Source organism: Pundamilia nyererei, unplaced genomic scaffold (assembly GCF_000239375.1).
Source record: "Pundamilia nyererei isolate P.nyererei 1_Seehausen unplaced genomic scaffold, PunNye1.0 scaffold00112, whole genome shotgun sequence".
Classification (NCBI taxonomy): domain Eukaryota; kingdom Metazoa; phylum Chordata; class Actinopteri; order Cichliformes; family Cichlidae; genus Pundamilia; species Pundamilia nyererei.
In genome coordinates this window covers 1,732,158-1,750,939 of record NW_005187513.1, presented here as the reverse complement: position 1 = coordinate 1,750,939, position 18,782 = coordinate 1,732,158, and the positions used below count along the sequence as shown (strand labels likewise).

Below are 18,782 nucleotides of genomic sequence, written 5' to 3'. Positions count from 1 at the left end.
CAGACGCACAAAGATAAAAACCCGAGGAGATAAAAAACAGAAGAAAGAACAAGCAGGACAGTCAGTTACAGCAGGATGACATTCTTCTTCTACGCTGAGAAGAAAACTGCACTGCACCACCTACAGGAGCGTAGAGTTACTTGCTCACACACACACACACACACACACACACACACACACAAAAAAAGAAAAAAAAAGAAAAAAAGAAAAAAAAAGAAAAAAATCCCACCGAAAAAGCAAACATATTTTGACATAATACCTAAGCTAATATTATGGGACACATGAGCAGGTGAAGTTGTTGGGTTTTTTTTTTTAACTTCCTGTCAGGGCTTGAGTTTCAAAGGAATATTTTTCTCAAAAATATGACACAATGTAAGATATGACATCATAATAATAATAATAATAATAATAATAATAATAATAATAATAATAATAGACCTTTAAGCCCAATTCTATTTTTGGCATAATCCATCATATAATTTTGAATCAATTGAAAAATTCTTTTTTTCAATGTTGCTTGGTAAGTTTTAATATTTTAACTTTATAAATATTGATTCAAACAAAAATTTAATTATATGCATTGCTCTTCGACTTATATATGCCTGCATATTCTGGGGTCGAAGAGCAATGGTCGCGGGGGCAGCGCCCCGGACAAAGCGGATGAAGATGGATGGATGGATGGATATTCTGGCATATAAAATAAAATTATTTCTTGTGGTTATACTCACTCTTTCAAATAGATGCAAGTAAAACACAGCAAAATAAATACAATCAAAGATTCTGCTGCATTAAGTCCTGTCGCTTTTAAATCTATTTTCATCTCTCTAGCAGGAGTGGAGCCGTCTGACCTTTGTCCGGTGCCACAGCAGTCATGTCAGCGGGGGGATCCGGGGCCTTGTCTGTGAATTTCACATTGCCATGTCGGTTTGCTAGGTGCTTGCTCAAGTTTAATTTTTACACTGTAGAAACACATTTTCTTCCCACACAGAGTGTACAGTGGACGCTAATGTTTTTGTCACTTTTTACAGAATCAAACTCAAAGTAATGTTAGTACTTCCAAGCTTTAAATGCAGTATTGTCATACTGTCTCCCACACTCTATATTATCGACTGTTGATCTACACACTTCTGTTGTTACCATGGACGTCGCACATTCGTATGTCATTGTCACACTCACAAACAAAATGGTTTAGTAATGCAGTAACACAGCATGCTCATGGGAAGGTAAGAGTAATCTAATTAGTTTTTTGCAATAGTAATCCCTTACTTTACTCGTTACTTGAAAAAAAATGTAATTGCATTAATTGTACTTGTAACACATTGCTGCACATCTCTGGTGGTCAGTATCTGAAAGTAGTCCAGGGAAGGAACAGTAGTGAACTAGTGACAGAGGCATGGGCAACCAAGGCTCTCTGACAGAGGTGTCAGAACACCCCTGTGCATTACAGATCAATCTGATTCCCCAGTCTGATTCCCGTCTACCACCAAAAGCACCAACAACAAACTGGACCATGGGGCAATCACCTGTTTAAATGAATCATGTTTTATTTTACATCACGTGGATGGGCAGGTGTGTCCATGTTTTATCTGGTGAAAACCAAGCATCAGGATGCACTATGGGGAGAAGGCAAGTTGGTGGTGGCAGCATGATGCTTTAGACAATGTTTTGCTGGAAAACCCACATGTACCACCTACATAAGTATTGTTGCAGACCATGTACACCCTTCCATGGAAACTGCATTCCCTAATGGCTGAAGTCTGCCACAAAGCAAAACAATGAGTGTGTGGTGTTGACTTCGCCTCCAAATTCTCCTAATCTAAATCCAGTTGAGCATCTGTGAATGGATAATATATGCAACCTTAAAACAGCAGGATGACAAAATAGATTAAGGAGCTTTTATTTTGAAGGCGGGGGAGAACATTTCACCGGAAGTAGACATGATTGCGGAAGCGCTCCATAGTTCATTTAGCTAACTGAAGTTAACTGACATTTATGAAGACTTTTTGGAGATGTAACAGTCTAATATGCTTGTTAAATAAACCCGAAGCTCGCTCGTCCCTGTCGGTAGGCCTGGAGCTCAGTTTTTCTTCACTTTTAAAACTGATCGTATATGTTAACTTTTTGATTGTGTGAGGAGCGAACTTACCTGCTGCAACACATCCGGGGACAGGTGAGGTGAGCTATGCCCGCAAGAGGTTTATGTGAAGATGGAGAATCTGCGCTCACGTCTGAAGTTTGGGAGCAAAGTGGAGGACGTGAAGCTGAGGAGACGTAAATCCCAGCTGTACTCCAGGCAGGAGGAGAGTCCCCTGAACATCGGTGGGGCTCTGAGATTTATCACAAAGAGAAATAAAACAGATGTTCACCGCAGCTGCTCAAATGTGCTCATTTGTCTGACCTCCACAGGTGTGCTGAGCGTGACCGTGTTTTGTGTCGTGTTCAGACTGATTAACTGCCTCCTGGTTCAAACCAGCTTCGTCCCGGATGAGTACTGGCAGTCTCTGGAGGTCTCCCATAGGATGGTCTTCAAATATCCTTTTTGGGAGACACCCGTCACAGAGGGGACAGTGGATACGTGCACATTTATTCATTCATTTACTTTTATTTAATATTTTAAGCAACTTTGCTGTGTTCAAAGTCACTTAAATCACCTTCCTTCCCCAATGTGATGCTCAGATTCAGCAGGTGTCTTGATCATGTCACCATGTCTAATTGCAGTTGAGTTGCTGGCCTGTGATTCGCTGATTAAATATTTGCTTTAACAGTTGAAAAGTTGCCAGTGATTGCAAATTTGGTTAGACTGTTGAGCTCTACTTTTTTGTGCTTTTCTGAACTTCCTAATTGTTGCCCCTGATACAATTCCACCTGTTAAACATTAAGAAAAGAAAAAACTAAACTGAAATCTGCAAACCCCCTGTTTATGTTTATGGTTCCCAGCAGAGATACATGAAGTGACTGTTTACTGTTTAAAATCGCAAAAGGAGCTTTATGCCATTGTTATTCTATCCTGTTATAACCTTAACACAGTAACTTATGGGTATCTGACTTGGGAATGGAAGGCGGGAATAAGAGGATTCTCATATCCACTTCTCTTTGCATTCTTATATAAGATCTTACAGTTCATCAGCTACGACTCGGTTCAGCTGCTGGCAAGTTTCTTTATTATTTTCTCTCAGTAATCTTTTTTTAATGAGCATTTGAACGATTTCCTGTAGTCACGAAGTTTCTATAAACTTGTCTGGCTCTTCAGATTTGGCTTCCGCGAATTCTTCAGTCGCTTCTGGCTTCGTTTGCTGACGTGAAATTCTTCTTCCTGCTTCAAACGCTGGAAAATCAGGATGTTGCAAGATGGACAGTAGGTGGATGTATGCAGATAATGAAAGATTTGAGTGAATATAAGCAGACTGTTTTGCATGGTGACTGTGCCTGATTATTTTAAAGATGGAAGATGGAAACCTGCATTTTGTTCAATTCACACTGCGGTTTAAGCATCATAATAATAATAATAATAATAATAATAATAATAATAATAATAATAATAATAATAATAGTAAAAACGGCTTCAGTGCTCTGCAGTTTTCATACCTAATCCTCACTTGTCTTTCACCTCCAGTTCTTCTGTCACATGTGCTCCTGGTTTACGTGGTTCTGCTGCACCAGGACTCTGACCAACAGCATGGAGGCCACCATCACCACTCTGGCTCTTTCTTACTTTCCTCTGCCCGGGTCCAAAACACACAGCAGGTCTTGATCTTAAATAGAATTTATTCTAAAATAGATTTAAGAAACATGAAATAAATAAAAAAGGGGGGAAAAAATCAGAAAAAGTTAAAAGTAGAAAAAAAACTGAATTAAAAAGTCAATAAAAATACATTAAAAACAAGAGAAAAAAATCACACACAATAATACATATCAGAAAGTATCCTTGAAGTGAACTTACACTTTTCATTTCACAGTAGTGTAAACTGTAACCTCAGCTATGCTTTAAATAAACAATAAATTACAACCAAAACAGGCCACACCCGACTCCCCATCAGTCTGAGCCCTCCCCATCACTCCACATAACCAGAGACCAAAATAAACATCTGAAATGTAGCTTGATCAGAGTTATAAATAATAACCTCCATCTAAACTGATTGCCGGCAGTTTTAAAGCAAAGCTGTGCACAAAAGTCTCTCCTGTTGAATTACACAGAAGCGAAATGTACTTTTTATTTACCCTGATGATCTCTGTGGGGTGTTTTATATACACGCTGCTGTTTTCCAGTAAGAAGTACTTGGCCCTGGTGGCCTTGGCTGTGATTATTCGCCCGACAGCCGTGATCGTCTGGTTTCCTCTGCTGTTGTATCATTTCTGGCAGGAAGACAACAAACTGAGGCTCATCACTCATCACTACATTCCCACAGGGTTCGTACTTTCAGCCTCTTCTCCTCTATAACCGTTAGCTTTACAGTGTTTTGTCTCTGGTGTATGATTGTTCTGTCATCACTAGGACGTTGGCCGTTGTCACTTCAACAGCAATTGACTGTTTTTTCTATGAGAAGGTAAAATCTGTGTCTCTCTCACACACACACACACACACACACACACACACACACAGCATGAAGTCGGTTGGCTGTAACGGCTCCTTTCTGTTTTCCAGTGGACACCAGTGCAGTTTAACTTCCTCAAGTTTAACATCTTGCACGGTGTGGCTGATTTCTACGGCTCTCACCCCTGGCACTGGTACCTCACTCAGGGCTTTGCCGTGGTGATCGGCCCTCATCTCCCGCTCTTTCTTCACGGTTGCATGCTCGCCTTCAAGAGATACAAAATCCTGCTGGCAGCTGTCGTCTGGACCATCGCAGTTTACAGGTGAAGCTGCAACACACACTGCTTACCTGTTCTTGTGATGCTGGCTTATGGTTATTAAACACAAATGCAGAGTTTCCTTTGCCCCTTATTTTTATTCTTTAAAAAAAAAGATTAGTGTGAAATATTTGATGTCTGTTTGGACCCCGATTGGCTGCAGAGTGGAGCCTTCTATGGGTGGAGTTTCTTTCTTTTTTTTTCTTTCAACGCATGCATGTGTCTGTGTCTGTGGCTTTAGCTCTTTTCATGTTCTCTGGCATTTTTTGGTGTTGCAGAGCGTGCATAGTGTGTTTGGCCCATTTAAAACATTTATGTTGGTGGTGCTCGTCAAAGAGACCTCTGCACAAATGTCACGAGCCAGATTTTTTCCAACAGAACATTGTAACTTAAAGGCAAACAGCCTTATTCACTTCACCATTCAGTTTGATTTAGAGTCTGACTCATTTATTATTTATGATACCAATTTTATTTTGGTGATTTAAAAGGTTGATAGATCAGCCAATTTTTTTTTTTCTTTTGCTCACCTGTTTCTGTTCTAGACATCCAGGATGTCACATAGTCAAAGAAGAGGAGAAGGGACGGAGTTTAAATTGATGGTTTAAAGATCTCTGTGCAGATTTATTTATTTTTACGCTCAACAAAACCCTTTGTTCATTTTGAGTTCTCCTAAGACATTTGCAAACGTTTTTCTTTCTTTTTTTTAACAGTGTGAAACCTGTTTAAATTCCAGCTACTTGTTATGTAACAGATTCCTATAAAGCTTCCTGTGGGTCCTGGTTGGTAGACAGTCTGACCTGTTTTATTTTTTCCTTCCAGTGTGCTTCCACACAAGGAGTTCAGATTCATTTATCCAGTGCTGCCTTTCTGTATGGTCTTCTGTGGTAAGTCACGTATTCACATCAGAACTGCAGTATGTGGTCATTTCCATCCAGATGTGTTTATATTAATAAACGTTTTCTTTCCACAGGGATTTCTTTGGCTCATCTGAAATCGTGGCGTCGAACTGCAGCAGCCGTCTTGTTATCGGCCAATCTTATTCCTGCTCTGTACACTGGTCTGATTCACCAGCGAGGCACTCTGGACGTCATGAACCACCTACAGCCACTTTGTGACGTAGGCAATGTCTCCACCACCCGTCCACAGCCGGATGTATTCTTTCTCATGCCTTGCCACTCAACACCCTTCTACAGGTATTTGATGTGTTTCAATAGATTTCCAAACCACTGCATTCAGTTGTTTTCATTTCACACAGCATCCCAAGTTTTCAAAATTTGGGATTGTCTCAACCTGATATTTAAGATTTATTCACTTAAAATCAGAGTTTTCAAAATGAAACACTGGAAACATGTTTTAATAATGTATCTGCTGTGGTACGAAAGATTGATTCGTATAAACGTGCTTAGCTGTCCTCTGTCAGTCTTCAGAGCTCATTTCCTCGATCACATTATGATGCTATGCAGCTGATGGTCCTGTCTCCTCACAGCCACATCCACTGCCCGATTAAGATGAGATTTCTCGAGTGTCCTCCAGATCTGGGAGAGGAAGCTTACGTGGATGAAGCTGAGAGATTTTACGAGGAGCCTCTTCTCTGGTTCAGGACCTCATTCCCATACAAGTCCTCTCTGCCCACCCATCTGATCATGTTTGATGTTTTGGAAAAGGTAAGATACAAATTACATTTCTAATTTTTGCTTGCAGTGTTTTTAAGCACATTTTGTGTGTTTTCTTCACAGGAAATCTCTGTATTTTTGGAAGGGAATAACTTTGTGAGGGCAGCAAAGATATTTCACACTCATTTTCCTGAAGGAAGAGTCGGAGGAAGCATCTTTATTTATGAAAGGCACTGACAAACACTGGAACAATGGGAACTTTCTGTCCTTATGGCAAAACATGTGGGAGGGTTTTCTTTTTCAAATGGAAATAAATATTTTACACTTAAATCTTGTCATTCATTTTCATCAATTTAAATTTTCATCAATTTAAAAAAACATTTTATATACAGTTATATTTCCTCAAATGTTATTTTTTCCAGTTTTTTCCTTTTCCATCACAAGTGAAACTGTCCAGTTAAATTAAGTTAAAGGTGGAATGATAGGAAACAGCATGTGAGCTCTCACATCACACAAAGCTGTTAGTGTAGCAGCAAATTAAAACATCAAACTGAACACAGAAACATCCAGAAGTGCCCCCCCCCCCTTTTTTTTTTAGTCTCTGCTGTTTTTAAATGAAGGTGTTGGGGCTGAAGAGGGAGGTGCTCATCAGTCTAAAATTTACCAGCCAAACTTTAAAGAATGACTCAGTTTAACATCTTAGATAAACTCAAGCTACATGTAGTTAGGTCGTGTCTTCCACTCCAACCTAATGATTTCTTCACCAAACACCAAAGAGCTGAAGGCCGTTCAGTAGCATTCAAAAGTTGTGCAAACTTACAAAAACAAAAAAGATGACTTTGCAACTAAAGTTTGTAGCCATTGTAATAAACTAGCTGAAATCGCTTCAGTATTTGGGGTCAAAGGGCATCGGGCCCAGCTCTATCTTCACGTCAGCCATGTGTCTGTCTGCGTTTCTTCCTGATCGGCTCCACTTGCGTTCGCTGTGGGGTCGAGACCGGGCTCGCTGCTGCTTACGCTGCTCCTGCTTTGTCCTCGATTCCTCCTTTGAGTCTGCCTCGGGTCCTTCAAACGGCCCACTGGATGATTCAAACACAACACAGACGAATGACATCACTGTGAGCGTGATGATATAAAGAAAATAATATGAACCGACTGCAGCGCTGAAGAAAACAGGTTCAGTCCTCACTCAACTAACCTAACCCCAATCTTTGTGGGGGACAAAAGGTGTATTTCTTTGTTTGTTTTCAGGTGCAAACCTGTTACCATGGCAATAGTAATTAGTGGTGACAGCACTTGGTGTGCCTCTAATAATGACCTTCACTCCCTGGCTTAAATGGACCCTGTGTAAATGCTAAAATGTAAGCAGACATCAGAATAATAGAACTGGTAGAAATAGTATTCCACTATTTAAGCTTAAAGTCAGCCAGAAAAGTCAGAGGTGGACTCCAAGTACACATTTTATTGTAAAGATTCAATCAGCTTATCTAAACACCCGATGAAGGCTTGTACAACCCAATAAATCATTCATAAAACTGTTTATACACTTATCCCTGTGTTTGAATTGTATGCAGGACTAAAGGAGAAAAACCATTTATGATTTGTATGTTACACCAGTTATTTCCAGTAGATAATCAAACTACAGACATGAATTTTGATTAAATTACTTCAGTTATTAATTTTTAGAACTACAAACAACATTCAACCAAAAAGAGGAACGATTGAAAACAGTGAAATTACATTATTTACAAGTAATTTGAGTTACAGCAATTGATTGCAATTCTTCACCAACCAGTCAGTCTCTGATGGACTGTGGTTGTTTGGAGTCTTGAGTTCCACCCACCAGGTGACCTGTGCAATCGCCTTGTGCTCAAAAAGTTGCACAAGTAACAATTTGCAGTCAGTTGCAAGAAAAGAAAAGAAAAAAGTAATGAAAAAAATGAGCTGACCTTCATAGTTTTACTCTAGTGTGACTATTGAGCCATTATTTTGCTTCCTTACAGTTATCGAGCCACCTTTGATGAGCTCCGCCCCATTTTCCTGTCAGCGTGAGGCTGTAAAAGTGTCTGAGTGCTCTAGTTTGATTATTACTGTTTATTGAACATTTAGAGGAGCTGGCTTTATTTTTAAAGGTCTGTTTTTATTTTAGTTATTTTTCACACATTTTTAGTTTAGATCACTATAACAGCTTCACTTGGACTGTTTCTGAGAAATTTGGTGGATTTTTTTTTGTAAATTTATGACTTTACTCTAGAATTTATTTTCACCCATCCAGAACTTTTATAAATTATTCAGACGCAACCTAACACTAAATTAAAGGATCTTTCTGGACGCTCACCTCGGGCTGTAACTCTTTGTGTTTGTTTCTCCAAAGAAGTGCCTGTAGATGTAATCATCAACATCCCCGAAAGCGTCATCATCGAGGCCGTGGTACTTGCGCATGTCTGCGAGAAAGTTTTCAACCCCGCTCACAAAGTCTGTGAACAGCATCTGGTCGTGAATGAACACTCCGTTGCAGAAGAAGTTGTTGATGAACGTCTCCAGCTCCTTCCAATGGTGGAAGTGGTCGACCTCCTGCTGCAGGTAGCTCTGCAGCAGCTTGTGAAACTCGTCAGCTCTGATTGGCTCTGTGGCTTTGTTGAAGAGCCTGGTGGATTCCTGGTAGGCACAGTCGAAAACCCCGGAGCATCCCTTCATGTGGGCTTTGTGAGTGTTTTGCTCCCAGTCCTGGTGAACTTTGTCTCCTGACTTCCGGGTGTTGTGGCCAGAGTCGTGTTTGTGTCGTTGATGAGGCTTGTGGGATCTGTGCTGCCACGACTCCCTTGTATTCTTCTCATTGCTTCTCTGTTTATAAAACCCTCGGGCTTTATTGATGAAGGTTGAGGCAGAATCCTTGAAATGTCTGAAAGTGGATTTGACAGAGTCAGAGAACTTCCTCAGGTTCTCCTTCACGGCCTCTTTGGCTTTTTTAATCTGCTCCTTGTGGTGGTGTACGAACTCCTTGGTGGAGTTCTTCACAGCATCAAACGTCTCCTTCACTTTTCCCGCCATGCCATGCTTTGGTTTTTTCACTTTGGGCTCTGTGTCTCCTTTGGCTCTTTCCTCTTTGGTCTCCACATACAGCCGCTCCCACAGGTCAGAGCGCTGCTGCTCAAAGCTCAGCCTCTTCTCCAGCTCCATCAGGCGGGACTGCAGCTCCTCCGCCTCTGAACCCAATTCCTTTCCGGCTCCTGGGAATCGACTTCTCAGTTGACTTAGCTCTCTCCTCAGCTCATCCGTGACCTTCCTCTCTTTGTCAAATTTCTTTCTCAGCGTCTGTGTTTCGACCATCATGTTAGTCAGCTGGCCGTGGAAGCTTCTGGTCACCTGCTTCTCTTCCTCCAGCTGCTCTTTCAGGTTCTGGTTTTCTGACAGCAGCAAGTCGGCTCCTTCTTCCATCGACTCCAGATCTCTGATCTTAGAGTGCAGACTCTTCAGCTCCTCCTGTAAGGCTGACAACGACATCTCTTCTCGCTGCAGAGAGCTTTTCAACAGCTGGTTCTCAGCTGCTAACTTCTGCTGCTGAGACACCATGTTAGTGTTCTCCTCCTCCTTCTCTTTCAGCAACATTTCCAACTTATCTCTCTGGGTCTTGATGGGAAAAAGAGGAACAGACATAAGATTGCATACGCTGTGATTACCTGAAGCAGTGCATTCACTAAAATCATTCAATATTTCAACAATAAAACGAAATTTTTAGTATTTCTATTTTTAAATACCAGAAAAACGCAACCAAGTGTGGTGGAGGAATAATTCTTCTTGCATAGAAACACCCTGTTCTTCTACTGGGTTCGCAGAAATCAAGTGAAAAGTGTACGCAGCAACAAAAACATTATGATCCAGATTGGGGTGGGGGGGGGGGGGTTATAGATCTGATCAGCACGTCCTATGTTGGAATATATGCTGTCACGTTGTCAGAAAGAATTATCACATGTTTTCATGTGCACCATCACAAGAGTAAGTGATGTCATTTTCCTGGGGGTTTTTTTAACGTTAAATTCGTGTAAAATTTTAAGAGATACAGATTTGACATTTGTGTATCTGGAAAAATGTGTACATTTTAAAATTTATTTATGTAGGTATTATTACATACATATACATAACCCCGGGATATAAAGTTTGTATTGATGTATATTAAGTTAAAATGCTCAAAATAAAATGCGAAGTGGCTCTGACAGAATATTATAAACTTGGAGTGTCACCATCAGTTACCTGAACATGAGCCTGTTTCAGAATGAGCTCCTGGTTCTCGTTCCTAATACTCTCAAGCTCCATGAGCAATGGAATTTGGTCGTCATGCATTTCTTCCATGCCATACTCGAACAACTCTTCCTAAGTGAGAAAAAGAAGTAAAACAAGCCCATCAAAGTCCTGCTTATGGCTCCTCCATCTTTGATTATTTTTTATCTATCTAAGATGAATATGGTTCATGGGAGCTGAAGCTCAATACCCAGATGGTTGTTGGTTCTATATTTTTTTCACATCTTATAAGAGCAGAGGTGTCCAACATGAGGCCTGAGGCCAGATTTATAAAGTGGGAAACAGCAGTGAAATCATTAAGTACTATTAAATGTCTTTCACTTTGACTTCTGGTTCCAGATTTATTAAAATCTCAGCTCTGGTTGAAGTGAACTTTTTCACAGTGTATAAAGTTATAAGTTAAGAAATATGCAGCAGTGTTTTGTTTGAATGCCCCACTTCAGATTAAATTTGGACTGAACTAAAAAGAGTTTGACACCCCTGTATAAGAGGAAGGTAAATATCCACATTTAGTCTTTACGACTGTGAGTTTCTGTTACACTAGTACCAACTCAGCTCGACTAGGTTTTTAGCATTTTCCATTAGGTGGTAGTACCTGATATCAGATACTCTTTTAGTACCTACTCAGCCAGGGATCCAAGCAATCTGAGTCTGACTTTTGGTAAATTCTAATGCTTTTTTTACTGCACAATTGTAGATCAAATTCATACACACAACAGCATTATGAAGGATTTAAGAATAAAAGCAAATAAAGTGATAAATGATCCATGTAAGAAGTTACAAAATCAAAAGCACGGCACAGAAATTCATGATTACTGTTCTACCAAAAATAATAAAATTACTCCTCGAGTCGGGACCTGTGTAGTCACTGACCTGGGATGTAAGGTCCATCACATAGTCATCATCAAAGAGCTTCTTTTTCATCTCGTATTTCTCTGTAAGTGAAAGTTTTTACACGTTAGTTCCACAGCCTACAGTAGACAGGAAACAGGTGGAACCACATGAGCTACAGTACATCCCTAAAGTTGAGGTCCAAGAAAACTTTCTGCATTTATCCCAGTAAAGCTGGACTACTCACCATAGAAGTGACCCAAACACAGGAAGGCAGCTATTACGACAGTGATGAGGATCGACGTTTTGAAGATGCTGCTGTTTTGGACTCTCTCTTCAACATCCCGAGCAGCTCTTCTCACTTCAGTCTCCTCCTCCTCTTGCTGCTGCTTCTGTTCTTTAACCTCCTGCTCCCCTTTATCATCATCATCACTTGGGCGAGATTCCAACACAGCCTCGTCCTCTGGGTCAGTCACGGTGTTTGTGGTACTCCTCCTCAACCTTCGTCTTCGTACAACAGTGCTGGCGCTGCGTCCAGCCTCGTCCTCGCTGCTGCTCGAGTTTGTCACCGCTGGCGGCTGCACTGGGAAAACTACAGTTAAAAAAATGAGAAGTTTTACATGAAGAGAGGAAAAAAAGCACAAAACAAGAAACAGCACACATGCAAACGGTTTCAAAAAGCAGGCATTGGTGCAGTTAATCATGCAGGCAACAAGCCTCTGTCAGTGCGCCCCAGGGTGGCTGTGGCTACAATGTAGCTTGCCATCACCAGTGTGTGAATGGGTGGATGACTGAAAGTGTAAAGTGCTTTGGGGTCCTCAGGGACTAGTAAAGCGCTATATAAATACCATTTACTGGCAGTGAGACCCCTGATCCATTTGTACACTGTGGGCCACATATAGCTCATTTGAATCTTACATGGGCTGAACCAGTGACACTGCCCTGAAGTTTAACTACACCTTTAATGGACAGTTGCACCTGAGTACTACTTGTTGGCCCCTGTCATATTACCTTAAAGCCACAGTGGATGCTCTAGCTCACTGGTTTAGCTTGCTTGAGAACCGGTATATAAGCCAGCACTAACAAAAACAAAGCTTAGAACTCTTTGTTTAATCAGAGATTTGCTTTCCTCGGTTGCTGTGTTTGAAAAACACAAGCATACACACTTATCTACCAATTCCTAAAAAGAAAGAACTAATTTAAAGGACACTACTTCTCTGGTGCTACTCCAGAGACTGTTCCTGCATTCACATTCAGAAAACTACAGAGTTGAGTCTACAGTACCACTGATTACAGACAGTTTGGCAGCCTGGACCTGGCTATCCCGATCTCACGGTTTTGTAACCAAATGGGAGGAACGAGGCAGATCTGACTAAGAAACTAAGGAATACTGCAGTCATTTAAAGGCAGCAAGACATTTTAACTGTTCTGGTACCATAATTCACAAGATAAACACCCCTGTGTGTTAAAAATGTATACCACACAAACCAGATGAGACTTTAAATGTAGTTTGAAACCCACTCCACTGTCTATGCTTTACATACAGGCTATTGTTATTATCTCACTTCTCCACACAGAAAAATTAAATAAATAAATCAAAGTATTTGACTCCTCATATTTGCTCAGGCACACAGGCTTTAAACTGTCTGACAGCATCTCATCACCTCACAGTGATTCAGCTGCATCAGGATTAGTTTCGAGCGCTGCTCACCAAGCTAAGCATCAAATCAGAGTCACTGCATTTTCAAATCAGGCCACCTGGAAAAGAGCGGCCACCGGTCAGCTGACTTCTCAGACGGCTGCTTAAGTTCATCAGAGTCTGTGGAAGTTTCCAGTGACTCAACAACAAACCTGCTTTGGCAAACAGGAGAAATGTTTGTGTTGTTGTTTTAATGTTGGTAATAAAATCAGCTGTCTTTAGTGTGTGCGCGCCGTCCTACCGGTCTCTGCAGCACTGAAGGCGTACTGGCTGCTGCAGGAGGTGCCGAGGTAAAGATCTTCATGGACGGCTGCCTCTTCTTCCACTTCGGCATGCTCCCCCTCCTTCAAGTCTGGCAGAGTCACGATGTCGGAGAGGTCACTGGAGGACAGCACGGGCTCTTTCCCTGCAGCTTCGTCTCCGACCTGCAGACGATACAATGAAGACAAGTTATACAGCGAGAAGAAGGGACGAGGCTCTGGATTAATTATTCCAGGGACATTTTCATGTCCTCTCACCTCTGAGGCGTTCAGTGTCTCATCTAAAGTTTGTTCTCCCAGAGTGTTGTCCAGTGAATCAGCAGTCCTTTCTTCTGCACACACAGCTGTCAATGTGAACATAAATGTGTGTTGTGTCAAACAAACTCCAATCAAAGTCACATCTGGATAAAAAAAAAAAAGAAGAAGAAGGAGCTTTACCAGCAGATACTGATGTCTGAACATCCTGCGCCTCTGGTTCTTGCACCAGAGGGCGCTCTAACAGCTCAGCTCCGTACTCCACTGCTGTCTCGGATCCCAAAGTCTCAATATCTGAACCCTGCAAACACAAACGTTCAAAAACCAAACACACTGGATGAACTTCATTGAACTTTCTTTATAAATACCTGACCGTAATTAACTATTCAGAAAAGGACAATTTAATGATGAATTATAGCTGTAACTGACCAGCTATAGCAAAAAGTTGAAGGTTTTATCAATGAAGAAAAATATTTTAAATTTTTCTTGTTAATGAGGAAAAAAAACTAAGCATAAACAGGCTAGTGCTGTCAGTGTCGGCAAACTCTGGTTTACAGTTAAACTTGTTTATCTTGTAAAACTCTAAAATAAACTTGAAGAAAGAACACAGGAATCTGTAATGTAGCATATCTCTTCAACATGTTCAACAATTCATTGACATTTTATACTTAATGACCCATGCAGACCTGATTAAAATGATAAAAACCAAAAGACAACAAGTGGTAAGGATAAAGGATAAACAGAGGGAAGGATTTATACCTCATTACTAATAATAGTCCAGCCACAGGAGGACTCTGCATCGCTGGAGGTCTCTGACATTTCTGTCAGCAGCACACAGACGTCTGGAGGAGAGAAGAAGAACACCTGAACTTGACTGAGCATCATTTTCAAATTTATAATAAAATTGTTTTCAGAAGCTTTACACAAGTAAAAGTAGAAAACCAGCACTGGAAAAATATTACGTTCAAAGTAAGTCTAGTAATAAAAGTAAACAAATAAAATATGTATGTAAATTCAGAAAATTTAGATAAAGTAAAGGCGCTCACTGGAGGAAAATAGCTCCTGAGTTTCTTATATCGTTATGCTTTTATCAGACATACAGAAATATAAAAGCAGAGTTTGGTTTTTGTAGATGATGAAAGTCGAGTCCATTTTCTAATATATCAACCTGCAACTAACTATAATGATCTGCTGATTATGTTTCCAATAAATTAATTACTTAGTTCCTAAAACTTCAGAAAATACTTTATATTTCTGTATTAAATCGACACTGTAAGTTAATGTGATCACAGCAACTGTGACTGACTGCTGCCATTTCTGATATCAACTTGAAGAGAGAAACACTGCCGCCAGCTGCAGAGCGACGCAGGTACACCAGACAGATAAGTGCAAATGCTGCCAACAGCATCAGCCTCTTGACTGGGCTATGTTGTAGGCTGAATTTCCACTTAAAGTGACACCATCACATTGATATGTTGTCCAAATAACACCTTAAATCTCCCTTAATTTTCAAAATTACTGAAGGTTAAAATGAGCAAAAGTAGCGAATTTTAAAAGCTGGAAGGAAGAAATGTACAAATATTAACCAAGCAACCAAAAAACAATTATACAACCAATACCACAATATTGTCCTCTGAAATAACGTGTAGGTCTGAAATAAAGTAAATAAATCCTCCAGTTTTTCCACTTCGATGCAGCACTCAAGTTCTTTCTTTATGTTGCACCGTCTTTCCCATCCCACCCATAAACAGAAACCTAAGCTGCTGAGAAAAACACTTTAAGCTTGTTCAGAAGTCACGCAGGGATCAATTAAACGCTTCAGCACCACCACCCACACCCAGCTACAGGCATGAGCAGGGTGTGGGTTTTCACAGGGATAGCAAAATAAATACACATAACAGTCTAACAGTGCAGGCAGTGACACCAACAGCTGCACAAATCACTGAGTTATTATTTCTATCTGACTTAGACTATGCCTGCTGTTCAGCCTCTTGTAGTGAAAGGCAAAGTGAGACGTGCAGGTGAGAGTGGCACAGCATGCAATTAAACTTCTATCAATCACTGCACATCCTGTTTATACAGCAGGGACTACTTTCACTCCATTTTATCACCAAGCTACATATAAAGAAAAAAACCAAACCCCCACACATCAGTTAAATAAATTCATCCACCCATCACGCGGCACTCGGCTGACCGGTGGTGTCACTTTACATTCGACTGCCAGACTGCTGCAGCAGTGGAGCTCCCGCTGAGCTCCACCTACACCTGAGACAATATGTTGTAGTGAAAAGATGAGCAAGACCTGTATGCCACAAAAAATTCACAGCAGGCCTGTCCAACTCATTTTCGTTTGTAGATCTGACTGTAACACACGAAAGAGCTTTCTGCTCGTCTCCTCCTGCACCATTAGGAGCTTTGCACACAGATACATCTTAGGCTCCAGAAGGTTCTTATCAAGATGTTAACATGTTGCCTAGAAACCATGTAGCAACAGCTTAAAATGATCTGTTTTTAGTATTTAAGCACTTATCAACACCTTATAAAAGAACTGTACATTCTTTTTATTTATCAACAAAAATATCTTATTCATATCCACAAAAGTTGAATTATGCACAATATAGTATGTTGTCCTCAAGTTTCCTGGCAACCACCCTGCATTGGGTTAAGTGGCCTGTTTATAGTCTTTAGATCTCGGGTGACCAACTCCAGTCCTCGAGGGCTACCATCCTGCAGCTTTTAGATGCATCCCAACACAGCTAAATTACCTCTTCAGCATGCCATGACGTTTGGCAAAGGTCTGTTATGAAGCCATTCATTTGGTTCAGGTGTGTCAAAACAAGGATGCAACTAAAAGCTGCATGAAGGTAGCCCTCGAGGACTGGAGTTGGTGACCCCTGCTTTAGATACAGGGTTTTTAAGACTGATACCAGTTCTCAGTGATTTAAAAATCCAATATTTACTCATATCAGCCTAATTATTACTGAATATTGTTCTGCGTAGATCAGCTGTTTTTCGTCAGGACACGGAAGGCAAGCAGTGGTTGACTTGTCAAATCTAGAAAAACCAGACAAACTAACATGAATCAGTCATAAGTCACAAAACTCATTTGTTATTTACCGACCATTTACCGGTCTGCAACGTGCCCTCTGATGGGCACACTATTAAACATCAACATCACAATATAGTTGCGAGCAAGGTTATAATAACTAAAACTAAATATGCATAATGGAAAAGAGGCCAGCAGAAAGTACAACAAAAGTTAGTTAATAGTTTTATAAAGTTTTAAAAGTGGTCAAATAGGACTGGGTTGATTATAATGCAGAACACTGACCTGATACAATAAGACAGAGTCATAAAGATACTTGGATAACAGCTAATTTCTTTATTGTATATACATAAATCCTGTAAACTACAGCCTGTATATAAACACAGATATTAGTCATAAAAAAAATCAGACAGAAACATGAGTAATCACTTTTTGGCACGAAACCTCATTGGAGTCTTGTTGTGGCATCCCTAGATCTACGCGGTACTGTGATAATACCGTTATAACCCCTAACTTTGGCAGTCTCAAACTCCTCTCCCCGAATCCGGTTACATGCCCCCCCGTCGATGTGTTGTAACCGCAGCTAATGCCTTTTTTTACAGCTGGTCACGAGCTGATACCTGGCAGTGTAAACAAACAGAGGAACCAGCGCCCTCTGGCGGTGAAGGCTAGAAGACGATGCCAACCAGCGCGCGGCCTCGCGCTGAAAAAAAAGCCGCTGTTTACGTCTCTAACGGACAAATTTGCGGTTAAACCTGCAGCAGCTACGGGCAGCGAACACCAGCTTCGTCCGCTGACATCAAATAACCGCATTTGGCGTCAGTTTCGCTGTTACTGAACTAACTTCAGAGGCTTGTTATTACCGTCACCTCTATAAACGTCGTCGGAACGTATAATTGAAACCGTCTCGAGACTATCCGTTATTTTTAACAGTCGTTTAACATCACTGCAACCTAGAGTATGACGATAAGTGCCTAAACTCACCAGTGTTTTGTTCCTGGCGGCGAGACAGCTGTTTGCAAGAAGCTCCACAGTTATTGCAGTATATGCCCGAGCCAGTTTATCCGTTGACGCTGCGTAACCGACCAGTGGGAGGGAAGTGTAGTTTTAAAGGGTTTAGCTGGACACGCGGCGCAATGTCTTCTGCGACACCCGAAACTACATATCCCATGGGTCAGCTCGGCGGCCAAACAAACTCGGCGAGGGTGGAGCGAAAATCCCCGTGCGGCTGCGAAAAAGAAAAAAACATAAACAAGGAAGCGTGACGAAGCACCGACACAGTAACAGCAACGAGGGCGGAGACACGTCGATGAAGAGCTTTTCAAATGAGTGTTTTATATGTTTAGATGTGCAGCCTAAGCAGAACATTAAATAAGCAAAACGCCATACCTGAAAACTTTAACTGAACACACGTGGTCGTTGTTGTTGTGAGCTCAAATTCCCTGTCTCTTGCAAAAGACTTAATGAATACATAATATGTTGCTCGACTGGTTTGGGAAAACATGGTGTTGCAATCTAACAAATACTAAACAGCTGCAACTGTACTCGAAGAAGAAGAAGATAATAGTTTGTAAGAGGGGAAGAAAAGGTAAAGAAAGAGAATGCTTGAACATTTGTTCATGTTCCTGTAAAGCTTAACAGGTCTGTCAGTAACTACCGACACGTGTATGTGTGTGTTATTGTGTTATACATATATATTATGAGCAGGGCAAATAGGCTTACAACACACTATTAAGAACAATAACAACAACAAAAACAGCAATACAAATAAAAACCAGAGCTAGAATAGCAATATGAAACTAGACAATGTCGTTTCTGGAGAAATTGCAGTGACATTTTTGCTACTTGGTCTGTGGCTTGTTACTCAAACCTCTAAGGTAAATAAGTTGTTAACAGCAGCTGCTAGTTGCATCATAAGAAGCTCAATAAGT

General features: G+C 40.8%; 2 protein-coding genes across 4 annotated transcripts; one reads left to right on the top strand and one right to left on the bottom strand.

Moving 5' to 3' along the window:
- The first annotated feature begins 1,927 nt into the window (after window positions 1-1,927).
- Window positions 1,928-6,791, top strand: pigb (phosphatidylinositol glycan anchor biosynthesis, class B). The gene is made up of 12 exons (XM_005741655.2): window positions 1,928-2,319; window positions 2,407-2,530; window positions 3,032-3,149; window positions 3,251-3,355; window positions 3,614-3,744; window positions 4,267-4,407; window positions 4,493-4,544; window positions 4,643-4,854; window positions 5,668-5,732; window positions 5,819-6,041; window positions 6,335-6,512; window positions 6,585-6,791. Exons 1-12 carry the CDS (start codon window positions 2,208-2,210, stop codon window positions 6,696-6,698), a joined length of 1,575 nt encoding a protein of 524 aa, XP_005741712.1. The 5' UTR covers window positions 1,928-2,207; the 3' UTR covers window positions 6,699-6,791.
- A 256-nt stretch (window positions 6,792-7,047) lies between these two features.
- On the bottom strand, window positions 7,048-18,170 carry ccpg1 (cell cycle progression 1). Of its 3 annotated transcripts, none has more exons than XM_005741652.2 (11): window positions 17,836-18,170; window positions 14,565-14,647; window positions 13,989-14,106; window positions 13,809-13,894; window positions 13,532-13,715; window positions 13,350-13,445; window positions 11,839-12,183; window positions 11,634-11,695; window positions 10,713-10,832; window positions 8,800-10,091; window positions 7,048-7,540 (listed from the first exon to the last, which is right to left on the bottom strand). In XM_005741652.2, the coding sequence occupies exons 2-11, from the start codon at window positions 14,622-14,624 to the stop codon at window positions 7,348-7,350; spliced, it is 2,556 nt and encodes an 851-aa protein (XP_005741709.1). In that variant the 5' UTR covers window positions 14,625-14,647; window positions 17,836-18,170; the 3' UTR covers window positions 7,048-7,347. The 3 variants fall into 3 exon arrangements, with proteins under 3 accessions (XP_005741709.1, XP_005741710.1, XP_005741711.1); XM_005741653.2 differs by having other exon boundaries at window positions 13,350-13,442; XM_005741654.2 differs by lacking the exon at window positions 13,350-13,445 and having other exon boundaries at window positions 17,836-18,169.
- Between the last annotated feature and the right edge of the window lie 612 nt (window positions 18,171-18,782).